The following is a 27931-nucleotide window of genomic DNA, read 5'->3' as shown; positions in this document are numbered from 1 at the left end:
TTATCACTTAAGAATTATTTAGCTACCTATAAATAAATATTCTGAAAAATGGTTGTCCATGAAAAAATGCTTTGCTCTTTATTTTACCCATAGAAGCCTGGTATGAAACTATAGAAAGAATTCTTACCATACTACTGCTAACTACAAAATAAGCATCATTATAATAGGGCTTAATGTAAAGCTAACAGGAAGCTTATTGAGTGAGTCATAGCAATTTGTTCTTTAATTTCATTTCAGAGTCAGTGCCTTTTCACATTCAGGAGTTAATTTTTAAATCCAGTTTAAATCATTTCTATCAAAATTTAAAAGCACAGTGCACATGCAACAAAAAAAGTCCCTATCTTAAAAATCGTAATTCAGGAGAGCAATAGCATGCAAATTACTTACAATGTGAGCTTTGACTGCTAGGTTATCAGGAAGAAAAAAAAAACCCAATTTTCAGAAACAACTACAATAAAACCTTCTACAAATTCTGTAGTTCTTTCTTTGTCTCCCTTCAGCACACGGCTGCTCCTACAAAGCTCAGAAACCCCAGCGTGAAACTGTTGGTCTATATTTAGTGTTAATTTGCCCAAGCCATGTAAGATTCCAAATACTGACTTTTTCCATAATGGCTAAGATATTTAGTAAGTATATTTTGAAACTATACTTTAACAAGAAAAAAAAAAAAAAAAAAAACACCTTGCCTCGATTCAAATGTTAACTGATGAGGTTCCTATTGGATGGAAGTCAATGCCCTTATTTGGCTGACATGACTGTGTAAGCTGACACATTTCTAGCCCTATGCCTGCAATGCTCCCATATATAACTATTCTGTAGCAGTAGGAGTTGCCACTCTGACAACTAACTTGCACAGGTTTCCAGACCAGCCAGAGGACTGCAATAATCATGGACAGAATAAATCATTAAACTAGGGTGATGGTGATTGTAGGACTCCTACCTACCAAAAAAAGTACCAGTAGCTACTAAAAAAAAAAATAACAAATTGTGGGGGAAATCCCCAGAAAAACATATTGCATGACTGTAGCCCATTACAAAAGATATACATACTTTGTCTCATCAACATCTCATCTTTCCACGCCAAAGACTTTATTCTGTGGGCTTTCATTCATCCTTCTTTCCTCAGGAATGTCAGCCTTTCTCTTTTGTGGTTCCCTCTTATACATATCAAGGAGCTCCTGCCCTCTGGTGTCCATAAAAGATGCTACAGTGAAGAGGAGACCTGCAATCCCACAAGCCCTGGATCAAGGATCCAGGGATATAACAGAAGGGACTAAATCTCTCAGGATACTGAGGGTTAGGGGATACAGTGAACTGCCATCCTGTATAATCATTCTGCTTTCCACTGCCGTAACTAGGTAGACATTATTCATCCTTGAAACAATGCATATCAATTAGAAAATGTTTGCTTCACGGAATTTCCTTTACATCTGTATTCATTATAGATCCCACTCTACTTTTGAGGAAAAGGACATTTTAAGCTTCCTCTGTACATATAGGCCAACTCGGGCCTCCCTGATGGGGCAAGGGGTTAAGACACAACCTGTGAAGCTGTCCGCAGCCACTGCAGCATGAGGTCAATTCCCCAGCCTGCCAGCGAGGGAGCAAGCCACATGGACAGCAGACCTCTCCTGACTTGCACATTGCTCCCCTCAGCAGTGTATTTCAGTCAATCTGCTTGTTCTGTGCCCCACTCTGTCTCTGGTGAATCCTCTCACCACCCCCCACCCCCATGCCTCTGGCCTATCCCCCAGCTCTTATATGCATAAATAAATCTTTAAAAAAAAAAAAACAAAACATAGAGACCAACTCATGTAGGAAGACAATATAACTAGCCGCTGTTTTCTCAGAAGCACATAATATACCAAATTTCTCTAACAAAAAGAAAATGTTTGTTACTTTTAATTGCCAGGCTCAGTCCTTAAAAGATTAATCTTCCAACTTCTTGACTGTCTTAAACTACCTATCCTTTGATGAAATAGATTAGCCTTGTATTTTGCGTATTTATTGTCCTTTTTTCTGTTCTATAACTTTATAATCCTGTGAAGTATTAATCCCCCTCAGGGATGAGGAAAACAGACTAAGAAATTTCATTGTGCAGGGATATATGGGTTGTGACATAGCTGAGATTTGAACCCAAACTTCACACCAACATCAGAATTCAACCGTATTTTACTGTGAGGGAGATGAAATTTCTCTATGGATTGTGATCAGTTAAATTTCTGGAAAATCACTGAATATTTTCTCTGTTATGTACCTGAAAAATCATATCAAGTCACAGGAAAATGGGTGCAGGTTTTTCCCACTATCCAAAAGTAGAGCATTCCTATGAAACATTCATATATTGAAATGGCATAAAGCAAAGAAATGCCTGCCATCAATGTATATGAACATTTTTAGCATCCCTAGATCCCCAAGAGAATCCATCAAATAATACCAAGTGATCCACAAAACTGAAAAAAACACATGTAATAAAAGCAGGAATGATAAAATACTTTGCCTGTGAAAGTAGTTCCTGGGGAAGGAGACAGAAGGTGACTCTCACTGCTCAGGGTGCACACGCCTCTAGCATGGTTGCTGCAAAATAAAAGTGAAATGCTATTTTGCTTTTCATTTTTATCATAAAAGCAAAAATCCTTTTTTTTTTTTTTTTTTGCTTAGCAAAAACAAGTACTAATGTAGGTCTTCCATAAAAGCAAAAATGGTATAAAAGTGGGTGATACCTGTATTCTCAAATGAATTGCCTAATCTGGGGACATTTTCAAGTATTCTTGTTTTTTCTCACAAATAATTTAACTCACATATCTAGATTCAACTCCCAGGGAATTCAGTAAATATCTTCAAACACTTGAGTCACTCATGCTGACTGCTTCAAAATTAATGACTGAGCCTCAAAATAAAGAATTTATTAGACAGGTACCATTTAAATTCTTTCCAATCAGAAAGGTTAACCAGAATCAAGCAATGAATTGGTAAATTACACACTACTTTACATTCAAGGAAATGCAAGGATTCTTAAATTGCGTTCCCAGTAGTCCTTGTCTAGCACTTACCTCTCAATTTTATGAAAAGGCAACACATTTAATATGCAGATTAACTTAATCTACTCTTTTTCAAAAACCCAAGGAAAAAGGCAAAATAAGAAAATGACAAAAATGTTAATAAGAGGAAAAACTGATCAAGATTTCAATAAATATAAGGAGATATATTGGTAAGGAGATACTGGTTGGAGCCTGCTTTTGCAGATCTCCATGTGATTATCACTGAGGAGTGAAGCAACTGACACTGCAGAATTCAGGCAAGATCAGGACTTTAGCTCAGTGAAACAGAGCTAAATACAGTAGGTAGGTTTTTTTTTTTTAAGATTTATTTATACATACAAGAGCTGGGGTACAGGCCAGGGATAGGGGGGCGTGTATGTCTCACCTGAGACAGAGTAGGCAACAGAACAGACTGAAATACACTGCTGAGGGGAGCAGCGGGCGAGACAGGAGAGGTCTGCTGCGCCATGTGGGTTGCTCCCTGGCTGGCCGGGATAGAATTTGTGCTGCAGTGGCTGCAAACAGCCACTTCATAGGTTGCGTCTTAACCCCTTGCGCAACCAGGGGGGCCCCACAGTAGGTAATTTAATGTTAGCCAACAACAAAATACAATACTAAGAGTGGAAAACTGTACTACAGAAATTTCTCAGAAAGAAAAAGAAATGAATAAGAAATCAAGTCAGAGACTCCATTTGCTGGTCTAAATATCTCATGGAGCTCCAAAACAAAGTATGGAAATGGTGAGACATATATTTAAAAATATTTTCCAGATTGCCAGACCCTATCTAACCACAGTATCACACAATTTCAGCACACTGGAAATAGAAATGTCAAGAGCAAAGAAAAACAATTAAGAAATAAAAGCTGTGTATCTCAAACTTACACTTCCAAATTTCAAGTTTATTTACTAGAATTTTACATACCAAGTCAAGCTACACTTCAAATATATAAAATAATTGGACCTCTCATGAACTCATTCCCAGAGCTACTAAGTGTTTCGCTTTAACAAGAAGCTAATAATGAAGACATGGGATCTCCCAGCCCAACACATGTGGGATCCAACTCAAGAGAGGGGAAAACAAACCCCAAGATGAAGACTCAGTACACAGATATATGTTGGGTGAGAGAAGTCAATCTAGAACCAAATATTCTGCTAGACTTTGATCATATGGGAAATAAATTTAAAGTTTTACAAATTTATTTGGGACTATTTGAGAACTAGTGATGTATATTTAACAATCAAGCAGTAAGTTATTAACCCCAGTACAAAACACTGCAAGAATACAGAAATGAAGAGTAAGCTAGCTCAGAAATGAACATGGAAATAAGGTCACTATAATAGAGTGATGTCGCTTTAACAAAGTACAAAAGGGGACGATGAGGTTTGGGAAAGCAAAAAGACATAAACTTTTCGCCTGTCCAACAAAAAAAATCACCATATGTCAAAAATAGGAAACTAAGAAATAGCTATATACAATTGAAACTCAGATGCCAGGAAAAAAAACAAAGACTGGGATCCCTCCTGCAATGGAACTGAGGCCTGGAATAGATGGAAGAGCAAGTTGTTTTTCCTTAGAAGTCTTTAATAAATAAAAGTTTTGCTTTAAAATATGTATACAAAATTGAAAACTTGGGGAGATACAGTATTTGCATTCTCTTTTCCATGGCCCTAACCTACTTAGAATACAGAGCTGACAACATGCAAATCCAAGTCCTGAATTCCCAGTTCCCACTCACAGGGAATGCTGCTCAATAAGCCAACAAAAGGGGCACATTAAGTCTTCCAGAAGTTGTTAGGGTGTGAGCAAGAAAGAATGCTAGTTTGGGGAAAATACCTTTAATGATTTGGGTACTTAGACAGCATACATGTTTCCCCACCCCTCACACCACTTTTATCACTGTTCTGTGCCTTTAAAATACCAATCTATGAATTCTAAACAGCAGATGTGACTTGGGCAATATAATTTTAATATAAACCTTAACAAATACAATCCTAACGCAGTGTCAAAATGCTTACAACTTTTCATAAGGTGAAGAACCACCTCACAGTGGCAACCAAGCAAGGCTTAACAGTAACTGGAAACCCAGTAATTACATTTTTTCACCCATTTCCATGTTTTCACATAAACTGTTTTGTTGTACTCTTTCCTTACCCAGCTTGCTCACTTGATCACTCTGTACCTCAAATGCATGAATGTTTCTTCTATTAGAAAAGCAGCAGCATTTTTAGTGTGAAAAGATCTTTATTTCAAAGTAAAGTGTACAAGGTCTTACACAGCAGATAAAATCAGTGCTCCTGCTCTGCAGTGAAGGTCAGCAACATTTCTGACATATGTTAATTCATCATGAACTCCCAGAAATTGGAATGAAAGGCCAGCAGTTAAGATGTCATGGTATAATTCCCTTTATTGATCCCAGTGACAAAATTAAAATTAGAGTTCATTTAAAATATAGCAGCTTTTCCAGACTTAGCTCCCAAAATTGTATCCAGAACTCTTTTCTTTAAGACCTTCAGTTTAATACCTTATACATCTATATCATTTAATCAATATTTCTGATAACCACAGCATGAGAAATTTAACCTTGGTTAATAATTCTTCTCATCATGAAATCAAGTGAATTACCGTATTTCTGTTCTCCTCATAAATAGAAAATGACCAAACATTACATTTTATTCATGTTTGATTATATTCACAAAGAATATTCAATAATCAAAACTCTCCATTTGCAATACTATACATTAAATTATAAGCAATTATCAACCTCAGCTACAAAAGCTATCTATGTTGACATGAGAGAAAATTGTCTCTAGAGTTTAAATACATTAGAAATTACAAGAAAAATAAAATAGAAATTAGAAAGTAGCCTTTAAGTACAGAAATCTAAAAGAATTCTCCTACATCTGCTCTCTTATCTCGACATTTGCTTCGAGCTTTTGTTCGGGCTTTGAAGGCTGCAGAATTATACAAATGCTGAAAGGAAGAAAAGAAAAATACATGTGAGAGCTACACAGGCTTAAGATATTCTTGTAAAATAAAATAAAAATCACAAAGGAAAGAAGTGAACTAATTTGACTCTAAATATTTTGTCTATAAAACACACAAACACAAAGAATGAGGGGAAAATTAACATAATTAGTAGGTATTCTACATTGAAAAAAGTATCCATCAACCATATGGGGTACCAGGAAAATTCCAATTAAAAAAAAGTAAAAGGTCAATATTTAATCTGTTCAAGGAAAAAAAGACAAATCATGTGAATAAAACATGACTCTGCTGTTAATATAACAAGGAAAAAATGGGTAAGACTCCAGTTTAATATTAATTAAACGTATTTTCAAATTATAAAACTGTATGCTGTAAAGTATGTGCGCAAAAGCTATATGCTTTTATTCACTGCTTTTAAAAACAGTTAAAAATGATAGAAAAGCTTTGGAAATAATTTGACAATACAAATCAAAAAGGTAAAACTCTAGCCCTATATTCCCATGCAGGGATTTCTTCTAAAAAATAACTCAAAGGTATGTGAAAGCATTGTATTTATTAAAAAGTTTTAAAATACCCAATAATCATTTATATGGTCATAAAAATGATTATACTCTATAAAAATGTAGTTAAGCACTTCATACCCATTATGAAGGCTATAATTTAAGATGAAAACTAAAAGAAGAAATAACATGTTGCTAAGGATATAGCACTGCTATTAGGAATGTAAAATAGTGTGTTCTCTGTAGATAACAGTTTGGCAGATCCTTAAAAAATGATCTGGAATTACCACACAGCCCAGCAATTCTTCTCCTACAATAACTGACAACAGATTAATTTATTTTTTTTTTTTTTTTATTAACTTTTTTTTTTTTTTTTATAGAGGCATGTTTTTTATTTATTTATTATTTATTTGTTTGTTTGTTTTTCGTTTATACATGCACTGGGCACAGTCAGAAGCACGGGAGGGCGAGAGAATTCACCAGAGCCAGAGCGGGGAGCAGAGCAGGCAGAAGGACCGAAGCACACTGCTGAGGGGAGCAGCGGGCGGCAGGAAAGGTCTGCGCGCCATGTGGGACCCTCCTCCGGTGGCCGGGGAGCAGCCGGGGATCAAACCGGCGCCGCAGAGGCCGCGGGCAGCTTCGCAACCCAGCGCTCAACCGCTGCGCCACCGGGGAGGCCCTGACAACAGATTAATTTAAACAAAATCTTGCACACAAATTGTCATAACAGTACTAGTCACAATGTCAGAGAAGAAACAAATCAAATGTCCATCAACTGATGAATGGATGAACAATTGCAGTACATGACACAATGGATCATTGTTACATCACAAAAGACTTAAGTGCTGATACCTGCTTCATGTGGATAAACTTTAATATAATTACAGTAAGTTAAAAAAAGCCAAACACAAAAGGTCAGTTATATGATTCTATTTCTGTATGAAATATCCAAAATAGATATATCCATAGACACAGATAAAATATTAGTGCTTGCCAGGAGGAAAAAAGATTGAGTAATAAACATTTAATGGGTATAAATTTTCTTTTGAGTTGATAAAAATGTTCTGGACATTGAGGTGGTAGCTGTTGACTTCGAGAATAAACTAGATGTCACCAAATCATGTATGTTAAAATAGTTTGTGAATTTTATCTCACTGATGAAAATATATTTTTTGAATTAAGTAAAAATTATATTAATTACTATTTAATGTTATAAACTCTGAGCACTTCAGTTTCTCTATTTGTAAAATGAATGTGGTACTAAGTGTACTACTTTTTAGTTATCTAGTACAAAAAGCACAAATTAAATATTCTTAATATAAAAACTTCATAGAATAAAAGGAGAGAAAAATGAAAACAATTGTACAAACAATTGTATGAAAACATTCTACATACAATGAAAACAATTCTATGTTAACATAGCTGGGGTAAAAAAATTTCTATTAATCCCCTTTGCTCACATCTTAAATGCAGGAAGCCTTCTCTGCAGCTATTTTACCTGAAACATCACTAGGAACAAAAATCCACAAACACAAACTACCAGTCACTTGGTAGAGCCCAGTCCCAGCTTTTCTTTGGTTCATTTAGTTCTGTTGATAACAAAAACAAAACCTACCCTTTCAAAACGGGAAATCTTCATCGTTTTAAGGGTTGCAGCATCAAGCATCACCGGGGGTCCGAGTTCAAATACATTGCGAAGGAATTCATTTGACTTGGATGAAATGAGAAGGTGATTAAGGTTCAGGAATATCAGTTCTTTTTCACTACATACAGTGAAATTTTATTAACAGAAGTTATGTGGAACTTGTAAATATGAATTAGATCATTTATTTTCTTTTTCATTGAGACCAAATTGTTTTCTAATGCCTCGTAATCAAGAAAGCTACAAACTATGTGCTTTCCTAGAAAAAATAGCTAGCTCTCCAACAGACTTATACCAACAGTAACAATTTCATTATTCAATTTTACTTTCAAATATAAATGTACTATTTTGTATCTGCACATTCAATTGAATTCAAAAGCCACTTGAATAAGTTACACTGAAAGTTGCCTCCTAATTTAAAAGGAAACACAAAGAAGGATGTCACCCACTTACCTGCAAATGGTACTGCATTCCTGATCCAAGAACCTCTTTAAAGGTGTCATATGTATGTTTTTTGACCCAGCAATCAATATACATTCGTTCAGGACCAAATTTAACAGTTTCTGTTGGAAAATCCCGTTCCTAACCAATAGAAGAACCAGAATTTGAAGAATTAAAATGGTCTAAAGAAAGTCTACATAAACACAAATTTCTAAACAGACATACACATGCTGAAATTAACAATATGGTTTAAACTGGTCCACACCAGAGTTATGAACAGACTGAAAAGTACTATTCAATATATAAAGGTATACAACTTGTCTAACTATGATAGACTTGAAAGCACAGTAAGTAAAATAATTAATGGCAAAACACATTGTTGTGAATGTTTTTGAATTTCAATAATGATAAAAGATAAATCATTCTTCCACATATTTGAAAGAAAAGTCAGTATTATATTGATCTAGGATTAGGGGCAGGGTGGGAAGGGAAGATTTTAAGACCAGTTTAACAGACAAGATGCCCCCAACAAGCCAGCAGTGGAAATGAGGAGAAGCAGTTATCTAAGAAAGGAAAGGTAATGAGGGCTAACAAACCAAATGAAAAAGGAACAAATCATCAACTAGGAGTACATGGTCAAATAATAGATTTACTAAGAGAATAAGAAATAATGTACTTAACATCTCAGAGAAGGAACTATTTTGCCAGAAGACAATTTCAAAGTATAACCATGGAGGGATGGCCCAAGTAAAATGGAAATAAAGGTCACATATAGGACAAGGTTTTCTAAATGGACAAAGATGTCACCAAAATGGTGATTTGAAATAAATAGACTGGGGTGTTACATTTGCTAATGAATCATGAACATGTAAGAATAACCAGGCAGTAGCTGATGGCCTACTGGGACAGAAGAAAAAAGATGAAACTTGATAGTGCAAGACCACTCCAAATGCCTTCCCCACATCTAACCTTTCTCTCTCAGCAGACAATTATAACCATAGCCAAAAAGAAGGTGAACTCTAGACTTACACATATTTGTCACTCATTGGCCCATGACTTTAGCAAGAAATTTAATCTCCATGTTTGGGGCTATCCATACCTATACCACATAGGGTTATTAGAGGGTTCAAGGACAGAGCATATCTGTGAAGTGTTAATGCCTTCAGTATTCTCCAAGGCAAGGTTGTCCTTAACCTATGGTTAATTCAACCATGCATTCTAATATGTGAAGGTTTCTAAACCAACTTATTTTTCAGGTAAATTGAGGCAAGGTAGATTATTGTCCTTTACAGAGGATTATAAAAGGGAGTCAAATATCAGATGATTTTGTTTTAGGTAGTCTTATTAAATGCTGGGATTTGTTATTTCAGTTTTGAGCACCTAGCTTTCCTAGATAAATCATAAAAGTCATCGCTTGAAGGTATCAAGAGTAGGTAGTAACTTTTATTTAAAAAAATGGTGCACTAACTATAAATATGCTAAGCACCATTGCATAAATGATGACAAGTACACCAAAGTGAAATACATTTCTAACATTATCTTTTTAAACCTACAAAAAAGAACCTTTACACATCAGTGTTAAATTTTCCATTGTTTAAAAAAAAAAGTCTTTTATGTTTTTTAAAACCATTAGGCTTAAAATGAGGAAATTATTTTAATCAAAAGCTAAGTTTAAATAAAGAAAAAACCCAATTGTAAAGTTTAGCTTGTAGCAATCTAATTTCAAAGAGTAATAGCTATGACATCACTAAAAAGCCTACCTCCACTGCCCTTAGGATGTCCCTGAACACAGAGCGCTGCTTTCTCTTGTCCACTTTGGCCCGGTGCTTATTTCCATCTGTAGCCAAAGCCCTAAGCATCTGCGTCAAGGACTCCATATCTTCGTAAAAAAAGTCCTGGTCAGGAAAAAAAATTTGGTTTAATGGTTTAGTTTGTTGGTTCCCCTCCCCCATACCCAATCTTTTCTAAAGCTAACAGAGAACAATTCAGCTTGGAAAATAACCAGCAGTACTGCATAAAGCAACACAAACAAACCTTCAAGCTGTTTAGATGCAGCTGTTACCACGCAAAACATTAATCCAGAAATGCTGACTACAATATACCACTACCACCAAACAATTAACATTCTTCTTCCAAGTATATCCAGATGCATTCAAACACTTACCATGCTCTTACCCCATTCAAGACATTACTGGAATTTCAAAGTAGTTCAACAAGTGTCAGATACACACATATACCAAAACAGCTTCTATCCACTGGCTCCACCTTCCCCCTAACCTACCCCTCACCTTAGTCCCCAAAGTACCCATTCCAGAATTCCAAATATTATAATTCCAAAAGTAAAAGTTACCAGTAATGTTTTTTTAAACCACCTAATTCATAATTTACTGGCAATATTTTCAATAAGCAATAAAGTACATAAATCAGGTGCACAGCTCAAGCGATTAAGTCATGTAAGATGAGAAGCAGCAACAAATTTACTATCACCTTGATAGTGATTTACTGTCACCTTGAATTGACTACAGACTTCCTTGTTACAGTTTTAAGTGGCTACACTCTTAAGAAATCTCTTTACTACGTTTGTTTTTTGTAAATGTCATCTGGTTTTATGCTATTAGCTTTATTTTATTTTATTTTTAAAGATTTATTTATTTATACAAGCACCGGGTACAGTCAGCACAGGAGGGTGAGGGAATTCACCAGAGCCAGAGGGGAGAGCAGAGCAGGCAGACTGGCAAGAAGTACACTGCTGAGGGGAGCAGCAGGTGGCAGGAGACGTGTGTGCGCCATGTGGGACCCTCGCCCAGCAGCCGGGATCGAAATGGCGCTGCAGAGGCTGTGGGCAGCTTCGCAACCCAGCGCTCAACCACTGCGCCACTGGGGAGGCCCTCTTTACTATGTTTTACTAATGGCAAAAAAAACTGAAAGATGAATCAAAGTTGTTTAGCTGACCTTAATATTAACCTTATTAAACTGGAACAGACACTAATCAGAAGGTGAACAACCTCAGTTCTAGTTATTAATGCCCATTTAACATTTTTTGCATTAATGGCAATAACCATTTAACATATTCTATTTAAAGTATGTATTAACTGTGTAATCTCAAGAAGTATACAGGTGATCCTTTTAATGTCGTGAATAACAAAAGATTATGATACCAACACTTTAACTTCAAAGTACATAAAAATGTTGTCATTAGGCCTCCCTGGTGGCGCAAGGAGTTAAGGATCACACAATGAAGCTATCCCCAGCCAGGGAACTAATGGACATGGCACAGCAGACCTCTCCTGTCTCACCCACTGTTCCCCTCAGCAATGTATTTCAGTAGATCTGCCTGTTCTGCTCCCCACTCTGTCTTGAATACACACACACACACACACACACACACACACTCCACCTCTGGCCTACATCCCGTCTCTTGTAAGCATAAATAAAATATATTTAAAAAAAAAAATTCTAAATTTCATTGTAAATTTTATAGTCTGTGTATTTTTTACTTCAAATATTTTCATTCAATCTCCTATGTGTGAGTTATGTAAAGACAATAGCCTTTAAGAGCTCATCTTGAGTAAAGCAATTAGAAACTACTGAGGTATTAAAACAGATAAAAGTTATGCTGATCTCTATTTAAATTCCATTAAATTTGATTCCATCTTAACTGGATAGGAATAGTTTTACTTGTTGAAACAAGTACATTTCAAGCACTGGAAGTTTTTCTACTCATTTAATTGACTACTTTTCTTATATGGAAAAATAAGCCAAGAACTAAGAAAACTTTATGTATTACCTTAATTTGTCTCAAGAATGGGCACCATCAGTGGTTCCCAACAATCTTGCCCCCCAGGGTATATTTGACTATGTTTGGAGACATTTTTGGTTGTCACACCTGAGGATGAAGGAGCTGATACTGGTATCTACAGCGTAGAGATCAGGGATGCTGCTAGTGCTAGACATTAAAATGCACAAGAAAGTAACCCCACTTGACAACAAAAAATTATCCAGCCAAATATATCAATAATTCTGAGGTTGAAAAACATGCTATAATTATCAGCAGCAGGTGATAAACGCAATCTAGTTTATAGTCTGAATCACTAGGTTAGGTGTTAAGTTACTTGGAAAAATAAATGTTAAATATTGTGAGAAAATGTCTCTGTAAGTGCTTGGGCTTTAAAAAGAAAATGTAAAATTTAACAAATTATATTCATAAATAGCATCCAAAGGCCCAATTTATTAGATAGGATTGAATAAGTAATTATATAGTAAAACTATATACAGTTGGACAAATGAAAATTGGGTTCCTGGTGGTACAAATAAGTACTCTGCCAATAATGACAAGAAAATAATTTAATCAGTATCACACAACAGGAGTGTGTATGCATGTGTGTGCGCGAACGCATGCGTGTGCATGTGCGCAGCAATTTACATATCAGGGTAAGTAGGGATTAAAGAGGGAGAACTGGTGAAGTTCTGACTATATTTTGGTATATTTTTCTCAGTCAGCAAGCACATCATGTTGTCCCAAGGATCTGTTAGAAGACTATTGCCAGGGGGAGGTAAACTCAAAATTCAATTAACAATTATCGTAATAACTATGACTTAAACTGTATTATCTACCATGTGTTCTCAACAACCTTGAGTTCATAACTATTTTTCTCTCCATTTAAAAAATAAGGATACTGAGGCATAAGGAAACAGCCCAATATCATCCAATGAGTAAGTGTGGAAAAGAGATTTAGAGGTAGGCAGCAAAGCACCAGAGTGCACTCTTAACCACTTGGCTATGTGGCAAAAGAACAGAGCAAGCTAAAAGAGCTGCCCACGAAGGAGCACTAAATTCTTCAACTTTGAACAACAGCTATTATCAATAGACCATGAACTTATTTTTTTAAGATTTATTTATTTATTTATACAAGCACTGGGTACAGTCAAAAGCACGGGAAGGTGAGAGAATTCACCAGAGCCAGAGCGGAGAAGAGAACAGGCTGACTGACGAAGTACACAACTGAGGGGAGCAGTAGGCGGCAGAAGTCTGCGCGCCATGTGGGACCCTCGCCTGGCGGCCAGGGATCGAACCGGCGCTGCAGAGGCTGCGGGCAGCTTCACAACCTAGTGCTCAACCCCTGCGCCACTGGGGAGGCCCCCATCAACTTATTTTTAAAAAACAATCATCATCAAGTCTTCATTAGTTTTTTTCCCCCCTAAATGTCTCAAGAATTATTATCACAAACCTGTATTTCCAGGATAATAATAACTATACAGAATAATCTGGCAAAAAAGTCTGAATAATTCAGTGCCACACATTTGCTACAAAACCCCTAGTTTTAATTACCCTATGTATTCATAAACACCTGATTTAAATTGCTGACCACCCTGTGACTACATCATTACCAGACATTCTTTCAAAAACCTTACTTAGCAAAAATAGCAAGCAAATCTCTAGGTTCTGATCTATAACCTAGTTCATTTTTGTTCCTGCACAAGAACTATGACAAAATTAAACATATTTGGGATGAGTTCTCCTGGATATTTCATATGATTTCATAAGCCAGAGAACATAAGATATGTGGGTGGTGATACATTTATGTTTACATAAGCTTAAACAAATTCAACATTTATAATTTAAAGAGCATTATTATTTCACTTTTAAGATGCATTTCAAAGGAAAAAGAAAGCAATTACCAGAGGAGCAGAAGACTAAAAGCTAGGACAGCTGGTATCTATGCCTTGAGGTTAAGGAGACATTAACTAGCTCGATAAAACTAAATTGATCGCCACTTGAGTCCAATTTCTCATATAAGAATCATTCACTTTGACATCATTAACAATTTGCTTTCTATTTCTACCTACTATCCTTTACAAGGGACAAGGGGGCAGAGTGAGGGCTGGGAGGAGGAGTAGGAGGCCAGGAAAAGATATTTCCCAGATACAAATTTAAAAGCATAAACATTTTAAACATAGGCCTAGAGTGAAAAGGGAAGGAATAGGGCAATTCAGAACATTTAATAATCCTATTTATAATTATTCATTGTTAAATAACTTAAATTACAGAAAAATTTTTATTCTGCAAATACAGTCCTTTTTCCCTAAATAAAAAAGCACCTCAGGCCTCCCCGGTGGCGCAGCGGTTGAGCGCTGGGTTGCGAAGCTGCCCGCAGCCTCTGCAGCGCCGGTTCGATCCCCGGCTGCTCCCCGGCCACCGGAGGAGGGTCCCACATGGCGCGCAGACCTCCCCTGCCGCCCGCTGCTCCCCTCAGCAGTGTACTTCGGTCCTTCTGCCTGCTCTGCTCCCCACTCTGGCTCTGGTGAATTCTCTCACCCTCCCGCGCTTCTGACTGTACCCAGTGCTTGTATAAATAAATAAATAAATAAATAAATCTTTAAAAAAAAAAAAAAAGCACCTAATAAGTAACCCAGTATTTGCAACAAAGGTCACAAATCAGGGTGACCGAATGTCCCAGTTAGCGTGAGACAAGGGTTTTCCTGCAATTAAGACTTTCAGCGCTAAAATACAGTATCAGGCAAACCAAATGATGTGGTACTATCACACACTCCAATACCTTTCAGGCAACATTGTGGTAACCAACATCCGTAAGTGGACAATGGATAGGGAACTGCAAAGCACATATCTTGGTGGAATGGGCCATGTTTATTACCATCTAAATTTCTCTGATCCCAAACCTACACTGAATTCATATTTCATCCATTTGTCTGACATTTATTATTGAGCCTCAATGTCTGAATTATCTTAATGTGTACCATGTCTGAGAATTCCAGGCAGATGCAAACAAATTATACTGGACCCAACTCTCTCCATGAATAGTAAAGGCAGTTTCTAAGCTTCACTTCTATAAATAGCAAAAATTAAGTATAAAGAACTACATTCAAATGTTGCTCTACCACCCTTATTGTTTTATGCTCTTACAATTATTGTATCACCATTCCCAAGAGGGGTAATCACTTATTTCTCAACTGGCTATGCTCTCATGTTAATCATCTAATTGTAAATTGTAAAAGTGAAAACAGAATACAGATCCTTGTGATACAGTCTTTTCCCCCAGATACTTACACTGTCCATTCCTCTGGCCAATTCAAACAGAAGTGCCAAAGATTCACCAGCAGCTATTCTCATGTTTACATCATCAGAAGAGAGGAGGCTTGGAAGTTTGTGGAAGTGCCTAAAAAATAGTCATTATTATGTGAACATAACCAATTATGACAATAAATGTTTTTATAAAACATGAAACTAAAAATACATACACCTCAAGCTTTTTCTTGACTTCATTGATTGGGCATATGGTCAGTAATAATGTCCATGCAAGAAGTGAGCTGATATGCAGCACTGTATTAGGGGTGCTGCAAATAACATTAGTGTCTTTCTCTTTGAGATAGGACTTGGTGAAGATATTCTCCAAACATTCCAGAGTTGAGTACAGCTCCTATCACATAAGAATATGAAGTATTATAGAAAATCATCTAAAATTTGGAATGTGCAAATAAATGGAATCAAAGATTTTCTACTTACAGTAATATCATCTGTGGCAATAAAACTGCAAACACCAAAGCAAGTAGCACACTAAAAAATAAAAAGAAAAATAGGGACTATTGTTTGTAATTTTCTTGCTAATTCTTTATCTTCCTGCTTTCATTAATTCAATATATTCTCTCAACCATGTTACAACATTAGGGCCCAAGCATAGTAGAGGGAGAAAGACTATACGATAAAGAATTAAGGGAATGAGGTTTCGGTACAACTCTGCTACCAAACTCACACTACCAAGACTCTAGAAAGGTTACTCTGTTTCTCTTGGGTCTTCATTAATCTAGCAGACCATTTTGTACTTCAACTCAAAGATACAGAAAACTACTCAAAGTCTGGGTATTTGAGAGAAATATATTAAAAATCTTTAAACCACATTAAGTACAGCATAGATTCTTAAGCTTTTAAAATCATTTGTTTGTGGGCTTCCCTGGTGACACAGCAGTTGAGCACTGGGTTGCGAAGCTGCCCACAGCCTCTGCAACGTTGGTTCGATCCCCGGCCGCCGGGCAAGGTCCCACATAGCGCGCAGACCTCTCCTGCCGCCCACTGCTCCCCTCAGCAGTGTACTTCGTCAGTCTGCCTGTTCTCTTCTCCTCTCTGGCTCTGGTGAATTCTCTTACCCACCCGCGCTTCTGACTGTACCCAGTGCTTGTATAAATAAATAAATTAAAAAAAATAAATATAATTTTTAAAAATAAAATAAAATCATTTGTTGGTTTTTATGTATTCTAGTATGAAAACTTTTTTAAAAACTTCACTTCTAGGGCCTCCCTGGTGGCTCAAAGGGTTAAGCATACCATAGTGAAGCTATCCACAGCCTCTGTGGCACAAGTGGCTCCCCAGCCAGGGAGCGACCCACATTGTGCAGCAGACCTCTCCTGTCTTTCCTGGTGCTCCCTTCGGCAGTGTATTTCAGTCAAAGTCTGCTGTTCTGTTCCCCACTATATCTCTGGTGAATCCTTTCACCCCTCCATACCTCTGGCCTGTACCCCAGCTCTTGTATGCATAAATAAATAAATCTTTTTTTTAATTTAAGATTTATTTATTTATGCATACAAGAGCTGGGGTACAAGCCAGAGTCAGGAGAGGTCTGCTGTGCCATGTGGGTAGCTCCCTGGCCGGGGATCAAACCTGCACTGCAGAGGCTGCGGACAGCCTCACAGTCTGGGTCTTAACCCCTTGAGCCACCAGGGAGGCCCTAAAAATAAATAAAATTTTTTTAAAGATTTATTTATTTATACAAGAACCAGGATACAGGCCAGATGTGCAGGACGGCAAGAGGATTCACCAGAGACAGAGCGGGAAACAGAACAGGCAGAATGACAAAATACACTGCTGAGGGGAGCAGCGAGTGCAACAGGAGAGGTCCACTGCGCCATGTGGGACCCTCGCCAGCCAGCCGGCCAGGATGGAACCGGCACTACAGAGGCTGTGGACAGCTTCACAGCGTGGAGCTCAACCGCCTGCGCCACCAGGGGAGGCCCAAAAATAAATAAATCTTTTTTTTTAAAGATTTATTTACTTATTTATACAAGTACTGGGCACAGCCAGAAGCACAGGAGGGTGAGAGAATTCACCAGAGCCAGAGCGGAGAGCAGAACAGGCAGACTGACGAAGTACACTGCTAAGGGGAGCAGCGGGCAGCAGGAGAAGTCTGCACGCCACGCGGGGCCCTAACCCAGTGGCTGGGGATCAAACCGGCGCTGCAGAGGCTGCGGGCAGCTTTGCAACCCAGTGCTCAACCACTGCGCCACTGGGGCCCAGGCCCCCAAAAATAAATAAATCTTTAACAACAACAACAAAAAAAAAAACTTCGCTTTCAAAAAGTAAGCACAATGGAGCAAAATGCCTCATAAAATCTAAGTGTCTTCAAACTACCCACTGAAAGAAAGCATCCATTAATTCAAATTTTACTTATTTTGGAATATAGTGAAAAGAGTTTGGGTATCCTATAATTTCCTTTAGTGGGGGGAACAGGGATAAACAATTGAGCACATAATAAGATTAAAAAATTTTAAAATTTACCTAACAAAACAATCAGTTATTAAGTACAATCTGCTTGCAACATAAATGGAAGACAGAGCTCTGCTCTATAAAGAACAGAATTTGTAATGTGTGAGATTGTACTGTTTTATACATTTCCCTTTTCTCCATATGCTGTCACTAAAATTCCCTCACATTGTTCCAAGCACCATTTTTTTAAATGCATACAAGAACAGCTCTAGACCAGAAGTGTGGGGGGATGGAGGGGTGAGGGGACAATTCACCAGAGACAGAGTAAGGAGCAGAACAGGCAGATCTACTGGCCCCCTCTATTGTTGAGGTGGGCAGTGGGCGGAACAGGAGAGGTCTGCAGCCAGGAATCAAACTCACACTGCAGTGGTTGGCAATAGCCTTATAGCCTTGCACCACCAGGGAGGCCCCCACTTTAACACCACCATGGAGGCCCCCACGTTAACACCACCATCCACCTGCCCAAATTTCAGCTCTATCCAGTATTGTGAAACCATAAGTGACTGCACCAAATACCTACCCAAGAGTTTTTTTTCAAAAATAGCAAATACCTGTATAGCCCCTACATGATTTAAAAGGTACATGGGACTACCCATAATGGGAGGCAAGAGGACAAAGAAAGGTAAACAGCAAAACTTTTAACTAAATATTTTAGGATTATTATAGCTTAGAGGGTCCAGATTCCCATGAAGTCACCAAACTCCTGTTTGTTTTGGCATCCAGGGGAAACAGGCTATTCTCAGTTTTCGTAGAATTAAAAATCCTAAGCACAAAGCACAGAAGTGATGTACTCCGGTCTGAGTCTCTGTCCTCTTGCTCTTCTCCATCTATCTACTATGGCTGACATATGGAGAGAATCTATAGGTAGGGCCAAGACAGATGCAGGATGGATGCCTAAGGACTCTGACAATTTATATTGGGCAGTGATATGAGCACAAAATAAACTTTTACTAAGCCACTAAGACTTCAGGGTTTAACTGATACAAAGATTAATGTTATCTGTAACATTAATACTAAAAGAGAAAACTATATTAGATAATCTGTATTAAAAAGTGTAAAACTTGAACTGGTTGTCTTGTTAGGAAAATATCTTGAGATTCAAATCCAGTAAGATTAAATTCTTAAGGCCCAGGGCCTCCCCAGTGGCACAGCGGTTGAGCGCTGGGTTGTGAAGCTGCTCGCAGCCTCTGCAGCACCGGTTCGATCCCCGGCTGCTGGGAGAGGGTCCCACATGGCGCACAGACCTCTCCTGCCGCCCGCTGCTCCCCTCAGCAGTGTACTTCAGTCCTTCTGCCTGTTCTGCTCCTCTCTCTGGTTCTGGTGAATTCTCTCACCCTCCCGCGCTTCTGACCTTACCCAGTGCTTGTACAAACAAACAAACAAACAAACAAATAAATAAATAATTTTTAAAATATTAAAAAAAAAATTTCTTAAGGCCCATTAAGACTCAAATGCATGGGGCCTCCCTGGTGGTGCAAGGGGTTAAGACACAGCACTATGAAGCTATTCGCAACCACTGAAGCATGAGTTCGATCCCCAGCCAGGGAGGTGACCCACATGGCGCAGCTGCTCCCCTCAGCAGTGTATTTCAATAAATCTGCCTGTTCTGCTCCCCACTCTGTCTCTGGTCTCCACCCCAGCTCTTGTATGCATAAATAAGTAAATCTTTAAAATGAAAAAAGACTCAAATCCATTTTCCAAATCCATTAAAATCACTTCATATGCTTCTGTCATAAAACAAAACATATTCATTGGGCTCACTTATAACCCCTCCCCGCCCCCAAATCCCACAACCTAAAGTCAAGTGTTACAAGCAGTAATATCAAACAGTTATAGAATAAAAGCATTTCCAAACCCCCAAACCAAATGAAAATTTCACGAGTCAAAGTTTCAGTTTTCTACACGTATCAAATCCACCCATGTAAATGTAGCATTCAGTTTCTTCAAGAGGATTTACAGGCCATAGCTGCCAATAATTTAAAATAACACCCCCATTACATTTCTTAAAATTAACTATCCTATAAATAATGTCTAGACCATTTAAGTTCTAATCAAAATCATTCTACAATTATCTTAAATAACTCAACACAGTATCATCCCCTTATTAGTATATGGTCTTCAATTTCAAAGATGTAGAAATCTGCTCTATCTGGGGTGCTTTATGGAGTCTCAGAAAATTTAAGAAAACAGTTGCCATACTAAGTGTGCTCACTAGAACTGAAAGACAAATGAGAATAAAATGTTAAACAAAAACTTATTTACAAAAAATGCTACTGTCCTAAATTATTCATCAGAATGTCTGGGTGCTATGTCTGGATTAATACATAAATTTTAAAATCTTACACTTACAGTTTGCCTAGTCTGGATACTAGCTGTTCCATCACAAATTATTTTCTTTAGGATTGGTCCAAGAGTTTTTAAAACCTCTTCACTTTCAATTCCAGGGCCCAACTGAATACAAAGAACAGATGCTAAAGCTGCAGCTGCACGCTGTTCATCACTTTTACCTATAAAATAAGCCAAGACACACCTATGAGAAATTATTTTTAACAGACCAACCAATTACAGTAGCAATGTCCCCAAATTTGTTAAGTTTCAAAACAGCATCAACCATTTAGAAACCCCTACACTTTGACATGGGCTGTGGTGTAGTTTAAAGAACTCAAACTCTGGAAATAGCCCTCACCTACATCCTAGATTCACCACTTATTAGCCCTATGACCTTCAACGAGTTATCATTCTTGAAACAGATTTCTTCCTCTATAAAATGGAGATTAATACCTATCTAAAGTCAGCAGTGTAAGCATTCAGCAAAATAACATGTTTCAAGCCAGATACTTTAAGAATTCACAGAACAGTATGCCTTGGATAAATCTCCCAAGCATTTCCGATGTACAAAGCCCTTGAGATAAACTAAACTTTCAAGGGCTTTCCCCACTAAAAGCTTTTAAATACATGGGATTCTTTAAAAATCACAGAAAATGGCATAAGAAACACAGAAAATAACATAAAGGTAAACATAAACAAACTCTTTGGAGACCTGTAGACACCAAAGGGTTTGGGAAAAATTTGAACTTAAGTTATTACCTAAGTATTTATAAAATATGCAGATCAGAATAGAATTTTTAAAGGTCACCTATTACAACTCTCTCTTGCAAGAGAGTTTTAATATAAACACCTTTAACAAAGCCACTGTAATAACTTGAAAATGCTGGCTCTGCTATAACTACACCATTAACAAGTTACATAACCTTAGACAGGTCTCATGTTTCCTGCACCTTTATTCTGTATGAGGGTGGATTAGATTTAAAGTTTCCCAACACCTATTCACCACAAAGCTTTCACCTGAGTCAAATGTTATGAGGAACACAAAACTAAGTCCATTCAATTGAAAGGAACACATGTGTGTCCTACATTTGTATAAAGTGATTATAGCCGAAGATATTTTCATAACACTCTTACTTGGCAAAATAATTAAGCCAGCAGATTCAAATCTTTTCAATGTTGGTGGTTACTAAAACTGAAAAGTCATAAGATCTTCCTCTCTCTCTATTCTTAGAAGTTCTAGAATTTTAACAACAGAATTCTAGAACCTAGAGAATTACAAACCTAGAATTACAAAGTTCCAGAATTCTAATATTCCAAGGACTATGAGGTCTTGAGAAAAAAGCTATGCACAACTATGACTAACAGTTTAAATAAATACAAGGGAAAAGGAGTGAAATAATTATACTTTTTCAATTTTAGAAAAAATAAGATGCCCTTTTGTTGACATGTAACAAAAATTTTCAAGTCTTTCTTATATACAAGAGAATAGTAGTCACCTTTTCTGATAGAAAACATGATGATTTATCCCAATCCTACCTCGTTTTAAACTGTTAGAATGATAAACAGCTTCTAAGAAATCTGACTGAGTTAACAAGCATGTGCAGTCCTTTATAATTATAAAGTTCTATGAAAGAACCAGTATACTGGTGCCATTAACAAAAGTTGCAAAGAAGGTACCAAATTTCCTATTAGTTCTGTGCCCATGACTCAAAAATAAGGACATTACCTTTTTTCAGGCAGCGTTCAATGCTATCAGTTAAAGTCATTCTTCTTTCCAGAATAAACTCATACAGCATTTTTGAAGCCAGTGCAGTTTTAATACCTTCAAGAGCTGCCTGCCTTGTCTTCGCACTATTTAAAGCAAAATTTCAGAGAAAGATCTAGTTAGCGTGTACCATCAATCAATAATTGAAAAATTTAGCTTGTTTTCCCTCTTAATTTTTTCTTTATAGATTTTTAAAATCTAAATGTTATCAAGCTCCAGACATTTTTCAATAATTTAATTTTCATCTATAATTCACCTTATTACACTGAAGATTTTAATTTGCTTTGTAACATAGCAATTTCCTGTTTATTAGTTTTATAACTACAACTTTAAATGATTACACAGTGTTTTATAGTTTCAATGATAAGCTGTAACTCATTTTTTTTATTTTAACATTACCAAAGTTGAGAGGTTCATGATTGCATGTTCTCAGTCAGTTCTAGAGCTAATATGAAGCTTGGAAACAATTTAACTTTGATATTTGGTCATGTCTATAGTAAGTGGGCAGGAAGCGTAAAGAAAAATTTAGTTGTCCCTTCTAGTTGAAGATTAACTTTTAATTCAACAAGCCCAATTATAATCCAATACAGTTATGTTTTTTGTGCTAGAACAATGACTGATCTGAGTCAATCTAAATTCTAGTGGCATGTTTCTACCCACACTAAAAGCCCAAAGGAACAAGAAACTTTAAATCATCTAAAGTAAAAAAATCAGGCCTCCCCTGGTGGCGCAGTGGTTGAGCACTGCGAAGCTGCCCGCAGCCTCTGCAGCGCCAGTTCGATCCCCGGCCAACAGGCGAGGGTCCCACATGGCACACAGACCTCTCCTGCCACGCCTGCTGCTCCCCTCAGCAGTGTATTTCGTCAGTCGGCCTGTTCTGTTCCCCGCTCTGGTGAATTCTCTTACCCTCCCATGCTTCTGACTGTACCCAGTGCTTGTATAAGTAAATAAATAAATCTTAAAAAAATAAAGTAAAAAATCAAGTTTAAGAAAACATATTGCTAAATCAGACATACAGATGTAAGTAGATATAAATATATAAAGAAGTAGGAGTTGATTAAAATCACCTAAAATGAAAAGAGTTCCCAATATTTCTTACCTCTTGTCCAGAGTTAGGTCAATGAATCCCTTTAATTTGTACTCTAAGTCTTCTTGAGTTCCTTCCTCATCAAGGACTTCTGGTCCTAAGGAATAACACAAACCCAATGCTACAATTTAAGTTGGGGGGGGGGGGCAGGGGAAAGTAGATAGGGAACACTGAGAGCATATCTTGGCCATAAGATTCCTTCACCTAAAACAAGCTGTTTGGGCCTCCCTGGTGGCGCAAGGGGTTAAGCACCACACTATGAAGCAATCCACAGACCCCTGCAGCACGACTCTAATCCCTGCCTGGCCAGAGAGAAACCCACATGGCAAAGGAGACCTCTCCTGTCTCGCCCACTCCTCCCCTCAGCAGTATATTTCAGTTAGTCTAACTGTTCTGTTCCCCACTCTGTCTCTGGTGAATCCTCTCACCCCCCCCCCACATCTCTGGCCTGTACCCCAACTCTTGTATGCATAAATAAATAAATCTTTAAAAAAATAAAATTTAAAAAAACTTTTATATGAAGGTGCAAATTTAAAATTAAAACTCATACCATCTTCAGCAAAACTGGAAGGATCACTATAACCACTGCAATGGCTCATTGTTTCAATCGATGCATCCTCATCACTGAAAGGCTGAACATTTCGATGCTGGCCACCTATCAGGTAAAAAAGGGTGAAAATAAATGACTTTGTTGCCATATATGCAAATTTTTAAATTTACTTGGGAAATCCAGTAATAAAAACCTAAACTTATTTGGGGAAAGGGATGATTATATTATGAACAATACATTTAAATATTTCTAAATTAGGTCTATTCACCTATTATTCCAGAACACCAACTATTTATAATAATCATCTAACATGTGGCACAGGTATTTAATCAAAAACTAGTATTACAGATGAAATAAACATTTCCAAACCATGACTACAAAGCACGAACAATGAAAATAGATCAAGAAATAGATGTCATTAGATTATTGTAAGAAAAAAATATATTTTCCAAACTGAAAATTACTGCACTTAGCAAACAGTAAGTGATAACTTTGTACACACAACCTTCCTGGTTTTTAGGTTCACTTCTCATAGGTGAAGGAGAATTAAGGAGTAAATAGGGTAGTTTAAGAGATAACGAATTGAGAAAAAAAGGCTTAAAATACAAACTCTGGTCTTTGGCATAGTCTGTTAGATATTTTACTTTTAAAAGAAAGGTCCTAATGGGCCTCCCTGGTGGCACAGGGGTTAAGTCTCAGCACTATCAAGCTATCGCCAGCCCTGCTGTATCAGTTCAATCCCCATCCAGGGAGTTAACCCACATGGTGCAGCATGCTTCTCCTGACTCACCTGCTGCTCCCCTCAGCAGTGTATTTCAGTAGATCTACCTCTTCTGCTCCCCACTCTGTCTCTGGTGAATTCTCTCACACCACCACCCCCAACCCTGCACATCTGGCCTACACTCCAAATCTTGTATACATGTTTTTTAAAAAAAAAAAAAAATCTAATAAAAAAAAGTTCTCACACACAACAGATTAAAAATAGCAATGCTATTACTAAAATCTCTTTTTTAAATGACTAGAATCTTCCAACTTCATTAACTTAATGAATTCAAAGTCACTTTTATCATATTAATAAAAGAATTACCTAAGTCATAAATTAAACTGAGCACTTCAAGTAAGTTCAAATTTCTGGCCCAAGTCACTTTCAATAGCCTGAATTACCCCTGAGCCCAAGATTCCTTACAAAAAAATAGAAAAATGCACTAAGTGTCACTACTTTCCTATGTCCAGGAAGTTTGTGATATTTACTATCTTAAAGTAAGTTTTTTAAAATTCTCTAATTTGATGTTAATTTTTTAAAAATGGGTTGTCTTCTTTTTTAAAATCAAACAGGAGAATTTAATAGATTTTTCAATCAACTCAGGAAGCAAATAGCCTTCCAATTTCCTAAAGGGACTAAACCATCCCAATCAAAGAACTAATGCATAAAAGAATATTCAATGAAGTCAAAATCCCAAAACGTCTTAATCAAAGTGCTTAGGAGAGTATTAACAAAATGTATAACATGCTCTATTTCTGGACCTACTTTCATTTATTTTCATGATTGGGAATCACAGCCAACAGTTGAGAGTCAACATTTCCTAACATCACATACGTCAATTTACACTAACATCTATTCCTAAGTCAATTGTTTATTTTTATATTCATTCTATTTCTACACTGCCAAGAAAAGTATCTCATGAAGATGTTACTCAGCTCCCTTCTCTAAGTTTCAGTAGTTCCCCAAACTGGAAGAAGTTAAAAAAAGAAAACAAAAAACCCCCCAAACCCTGTATAATCAGGTCAAACTCACCCACCTGTGATCTAATTAAGAGGTCACTCTATATACATAAGGTCCTTCTTAGAGAGCTTACTTACTAACAAGGTTCCGCTCTTTCCTGAAAATGTCGTCTTCAACATTTTTTAAATACTGTCTGCAAATAAGTGTTATGACATACGCATACTTGTATGAGATTAATTTTATTAGCTTCCTGGATTTCCTCCACTAAATTAAAAAATAGCTTAAATGGAAAGCGCACTAAAGAGACAGAAGATGGCTACCTTTTGGTTGTACATATGAAGATAATCATTTGTATACCATTCATTCTAGATGTCATTTAGAATTACCAATAAGTGGCTTGCAATCAAGTATATGTCTATGACAATTTTCTGCCTTTTCTCCTTTATTATTTATTGAATAAACAATACAGTCACATGGAAACAAAGTTGCAAAAAAGTAAATCTGACCCCTACACCCAACTTTCCAGAGGCAACCGATTAAGTTATATTGTAAACTTCCAAAGATAATCAAAGCATGTATTTTACAAACTAAACTTTTGCATTTGCTTATATATGACAAAGTTCAGTGTTTAAATATACTTTTACAAATAATAAAAGCCAGCAGTAATAAGGTTGATGAAAGATCTGATGAAATCCTGAGGTGATATATGAAAATCAATCATCCCTCAACCCCCATAATGCAGGTTCTACTCTTAAGTACCAGAGGAAGGAAGATAGCCAGACAAGAAGCTTCAGAAGGGAATAAAGGCTTGATTGTGCTTCAAGGGGGCCATTAATAATATAATTACTATTCTGAAAATGACATTACCTTACTGCTTCTCCATTATTTCCATTTTATCAACAAAGGTAAACTTAGAGGAGAATAAAATTAGTAAGGAAAAACTGTGCATTTATAATAATCCATTCCTATTTCAGTTATGTTTAATGCATGAGCACAAGTTCTCATGCTATGATGCTACAGGAAAGTTTTTAAATGCCAGTTTTCAATAATGTTTAACAAGAAAACTAACCCAGGTATTTTCTAATGAGTAAAGGCACATCATTCTGAGGGTCAGCGTAGAAACTGTGTTACTAGGTAGTCAGCAGTAATTCCGATGTGATAATAACGTCTGCGAATATTCCAATATTCTCTTCACAGTCGCAAGAAAACTATTACTAAAAGAGATGATTTATGCGGTTTCCTTTAATACTCGATTTTAGTTTAATTATGTCTTCTAGTACTTTCCGCTGTTTAAGTCCTTTTTTCTCAACCATATGGTTAAGTAAAGAATCAGCTAAGCACCTACCCACCTATAGAAAGCTTCAACTTTGCAGATCAAAAAAAAAAAAAAAAAAAAACTCAACTAAACTTTTGGCGAACTCCTGCCATCCGAGCTCCTCACCACTCCAGCCTCTTCACTGCTGGGAACTCACGGAACGCAGCACAAAGGGGCATGAGGCTTCTGCCCCGAGGAGGAGGAGGTCGTCGCCTCGACCAGGAGTCGCAGTGGAGCCGGGAACCCCGGGCTTCAGCAAGCAGGTGCCAGCTGGAGGCAGGAGCAGCGCCCGGGCTAGGGCAGCGGCCCCGAGGCGCCGACGCCTCCACGTAGCCACGTGAACTTGGGGACGCGCAAAAAAGGCGGCGGAATGGAATGCCACATGGGCGCCTCTGCGTCACCCTGGCCCCGGCGCGCAGTCCCGGGCTGCGTGACGCAAGAGCCTGCCCGTACCCGCCGGACGTTTGGCATTCCCGAGCGCTCCATGTTGGAGCCTGGGAGGGTGGGGCGGGGTGTCAAAGGCGGCCAGTGACACACCGACGCCAAGTCGGAACTCAACCCAACCACCAAGAGGGAGCGCTCGGGGCAGCCAACACCCGCCTTTGAGGGCAGCTCCTCCTCCACCATGCAGTCGTGACCCCCACGCCCACCCACTCTCAGGCCCAAGACCGTTTGCCCTACCCCGCCCCCAAGGCCGGTGCCGAGAGTGCGGGTCGCCAGCGAGCGCTAAATCGCGCGAGGCAGCGCCCCCAGGGCACGCTGGGAATTGTAGTTTGACAGCTTAGCCAGGCGCCCAGCCCATGCGGACGCCTGAAGGGAAAGAACTACAACTCCCGCCGTGCCCAAAGGGAAGCGACACGCCAGACCGGCCGGCAACCGGGATGCCAGCGGCGGGGATAGCCCTTTACCTGGTGTCGCCGCCGTCGCTGCAGCTGCCCCTGAGCCGCCGCCACTACTGCCACCGCGGTGGGGAGTGTTCCGCTTCTTATTTTTCGGCAT

General features: G+C 37.9%; 2 protein-coding genes across 5 annotated transcripts in view; both read right to left on the bottom strand.

Annotated features, from left to right (window-relative positions):
* The window catches only part of LSMEM1 (leucine rich single-pass membrane protein 1), a 12374-nt gene extending 9842 nt beyond the window's left edge, over positions 1-2532 (bottom strand). The window contains exon 1 of the mRNA XM_037511795.2: positions 2501-2532. The gene's annotated coding sequence lies outside the window, so the exon portion shown is untranslated. The remainder of the gene's footprint in view (positions 1-2500) is intronic.
* Positions 2521-27931, bottom strand: IFRD1 (interferon related developmental regulator 1). Of its 4 annotated transcripts, XM_037511773.2 has the most exons (13): positions 27841-27931; positions 23895-23999; positions 23357-23441; positions 22219-22343; positions 20514-20671; positions 16134-16184; positions 15869-16047; positions 15678-15786; positions 10372-10506; positions 8624-8752; positions 8144-8239; positions 5942-6013; positions 2521-2577 (listed from the first exon to the last, which is right to left on the bottom strand). In XM_037511773.2, exons 1-13 carry the CDS (start codon positions 27929-27931, stop codon positions 2566-2568), a joined length of 1347 nt encoding a protein of 448 aa, XP_037367670.1. In that variant the 3' UTR covers positions 2521-2565. The 4 variants fall into 4 exon arrangements, with proteins under 4 accessions (XP_037367670.1, XP_037367661.1, XP_037367679.1 ...); XM_037511764.2 differs by lacking the exon at positions 2521-2577 and having other exon boundaries at positions 5712-6013; XM_037511782.2 differs by lacking the exons at positions 2521-2577; positions 27841-27931 and adding an exon at positions 26967-27216 and having other exon boundaries at positions 5712-6013.

Source organism: Talpa occidentalis, unplaced genomic scaffold (genome assembly GCF_014898055.3).
Source record: "Talpa occidentalis isolate TD23 unplaced genomic scaffold, MPIMG_talOcc4v2.1, whole genome shotgun sequence".
NCBI classification, from domain to species: Eukaryota; Metazoa; Chordata; class Mammalia; order Eulipotyphla; family Talpidae; genus Talpa; species Talpa occidentalis.
The sequence above is the reverse complement of the archived record's forward strand: the minus strand, read 5'-3'. Positions and strand labels throughout refer to the sequence as shown.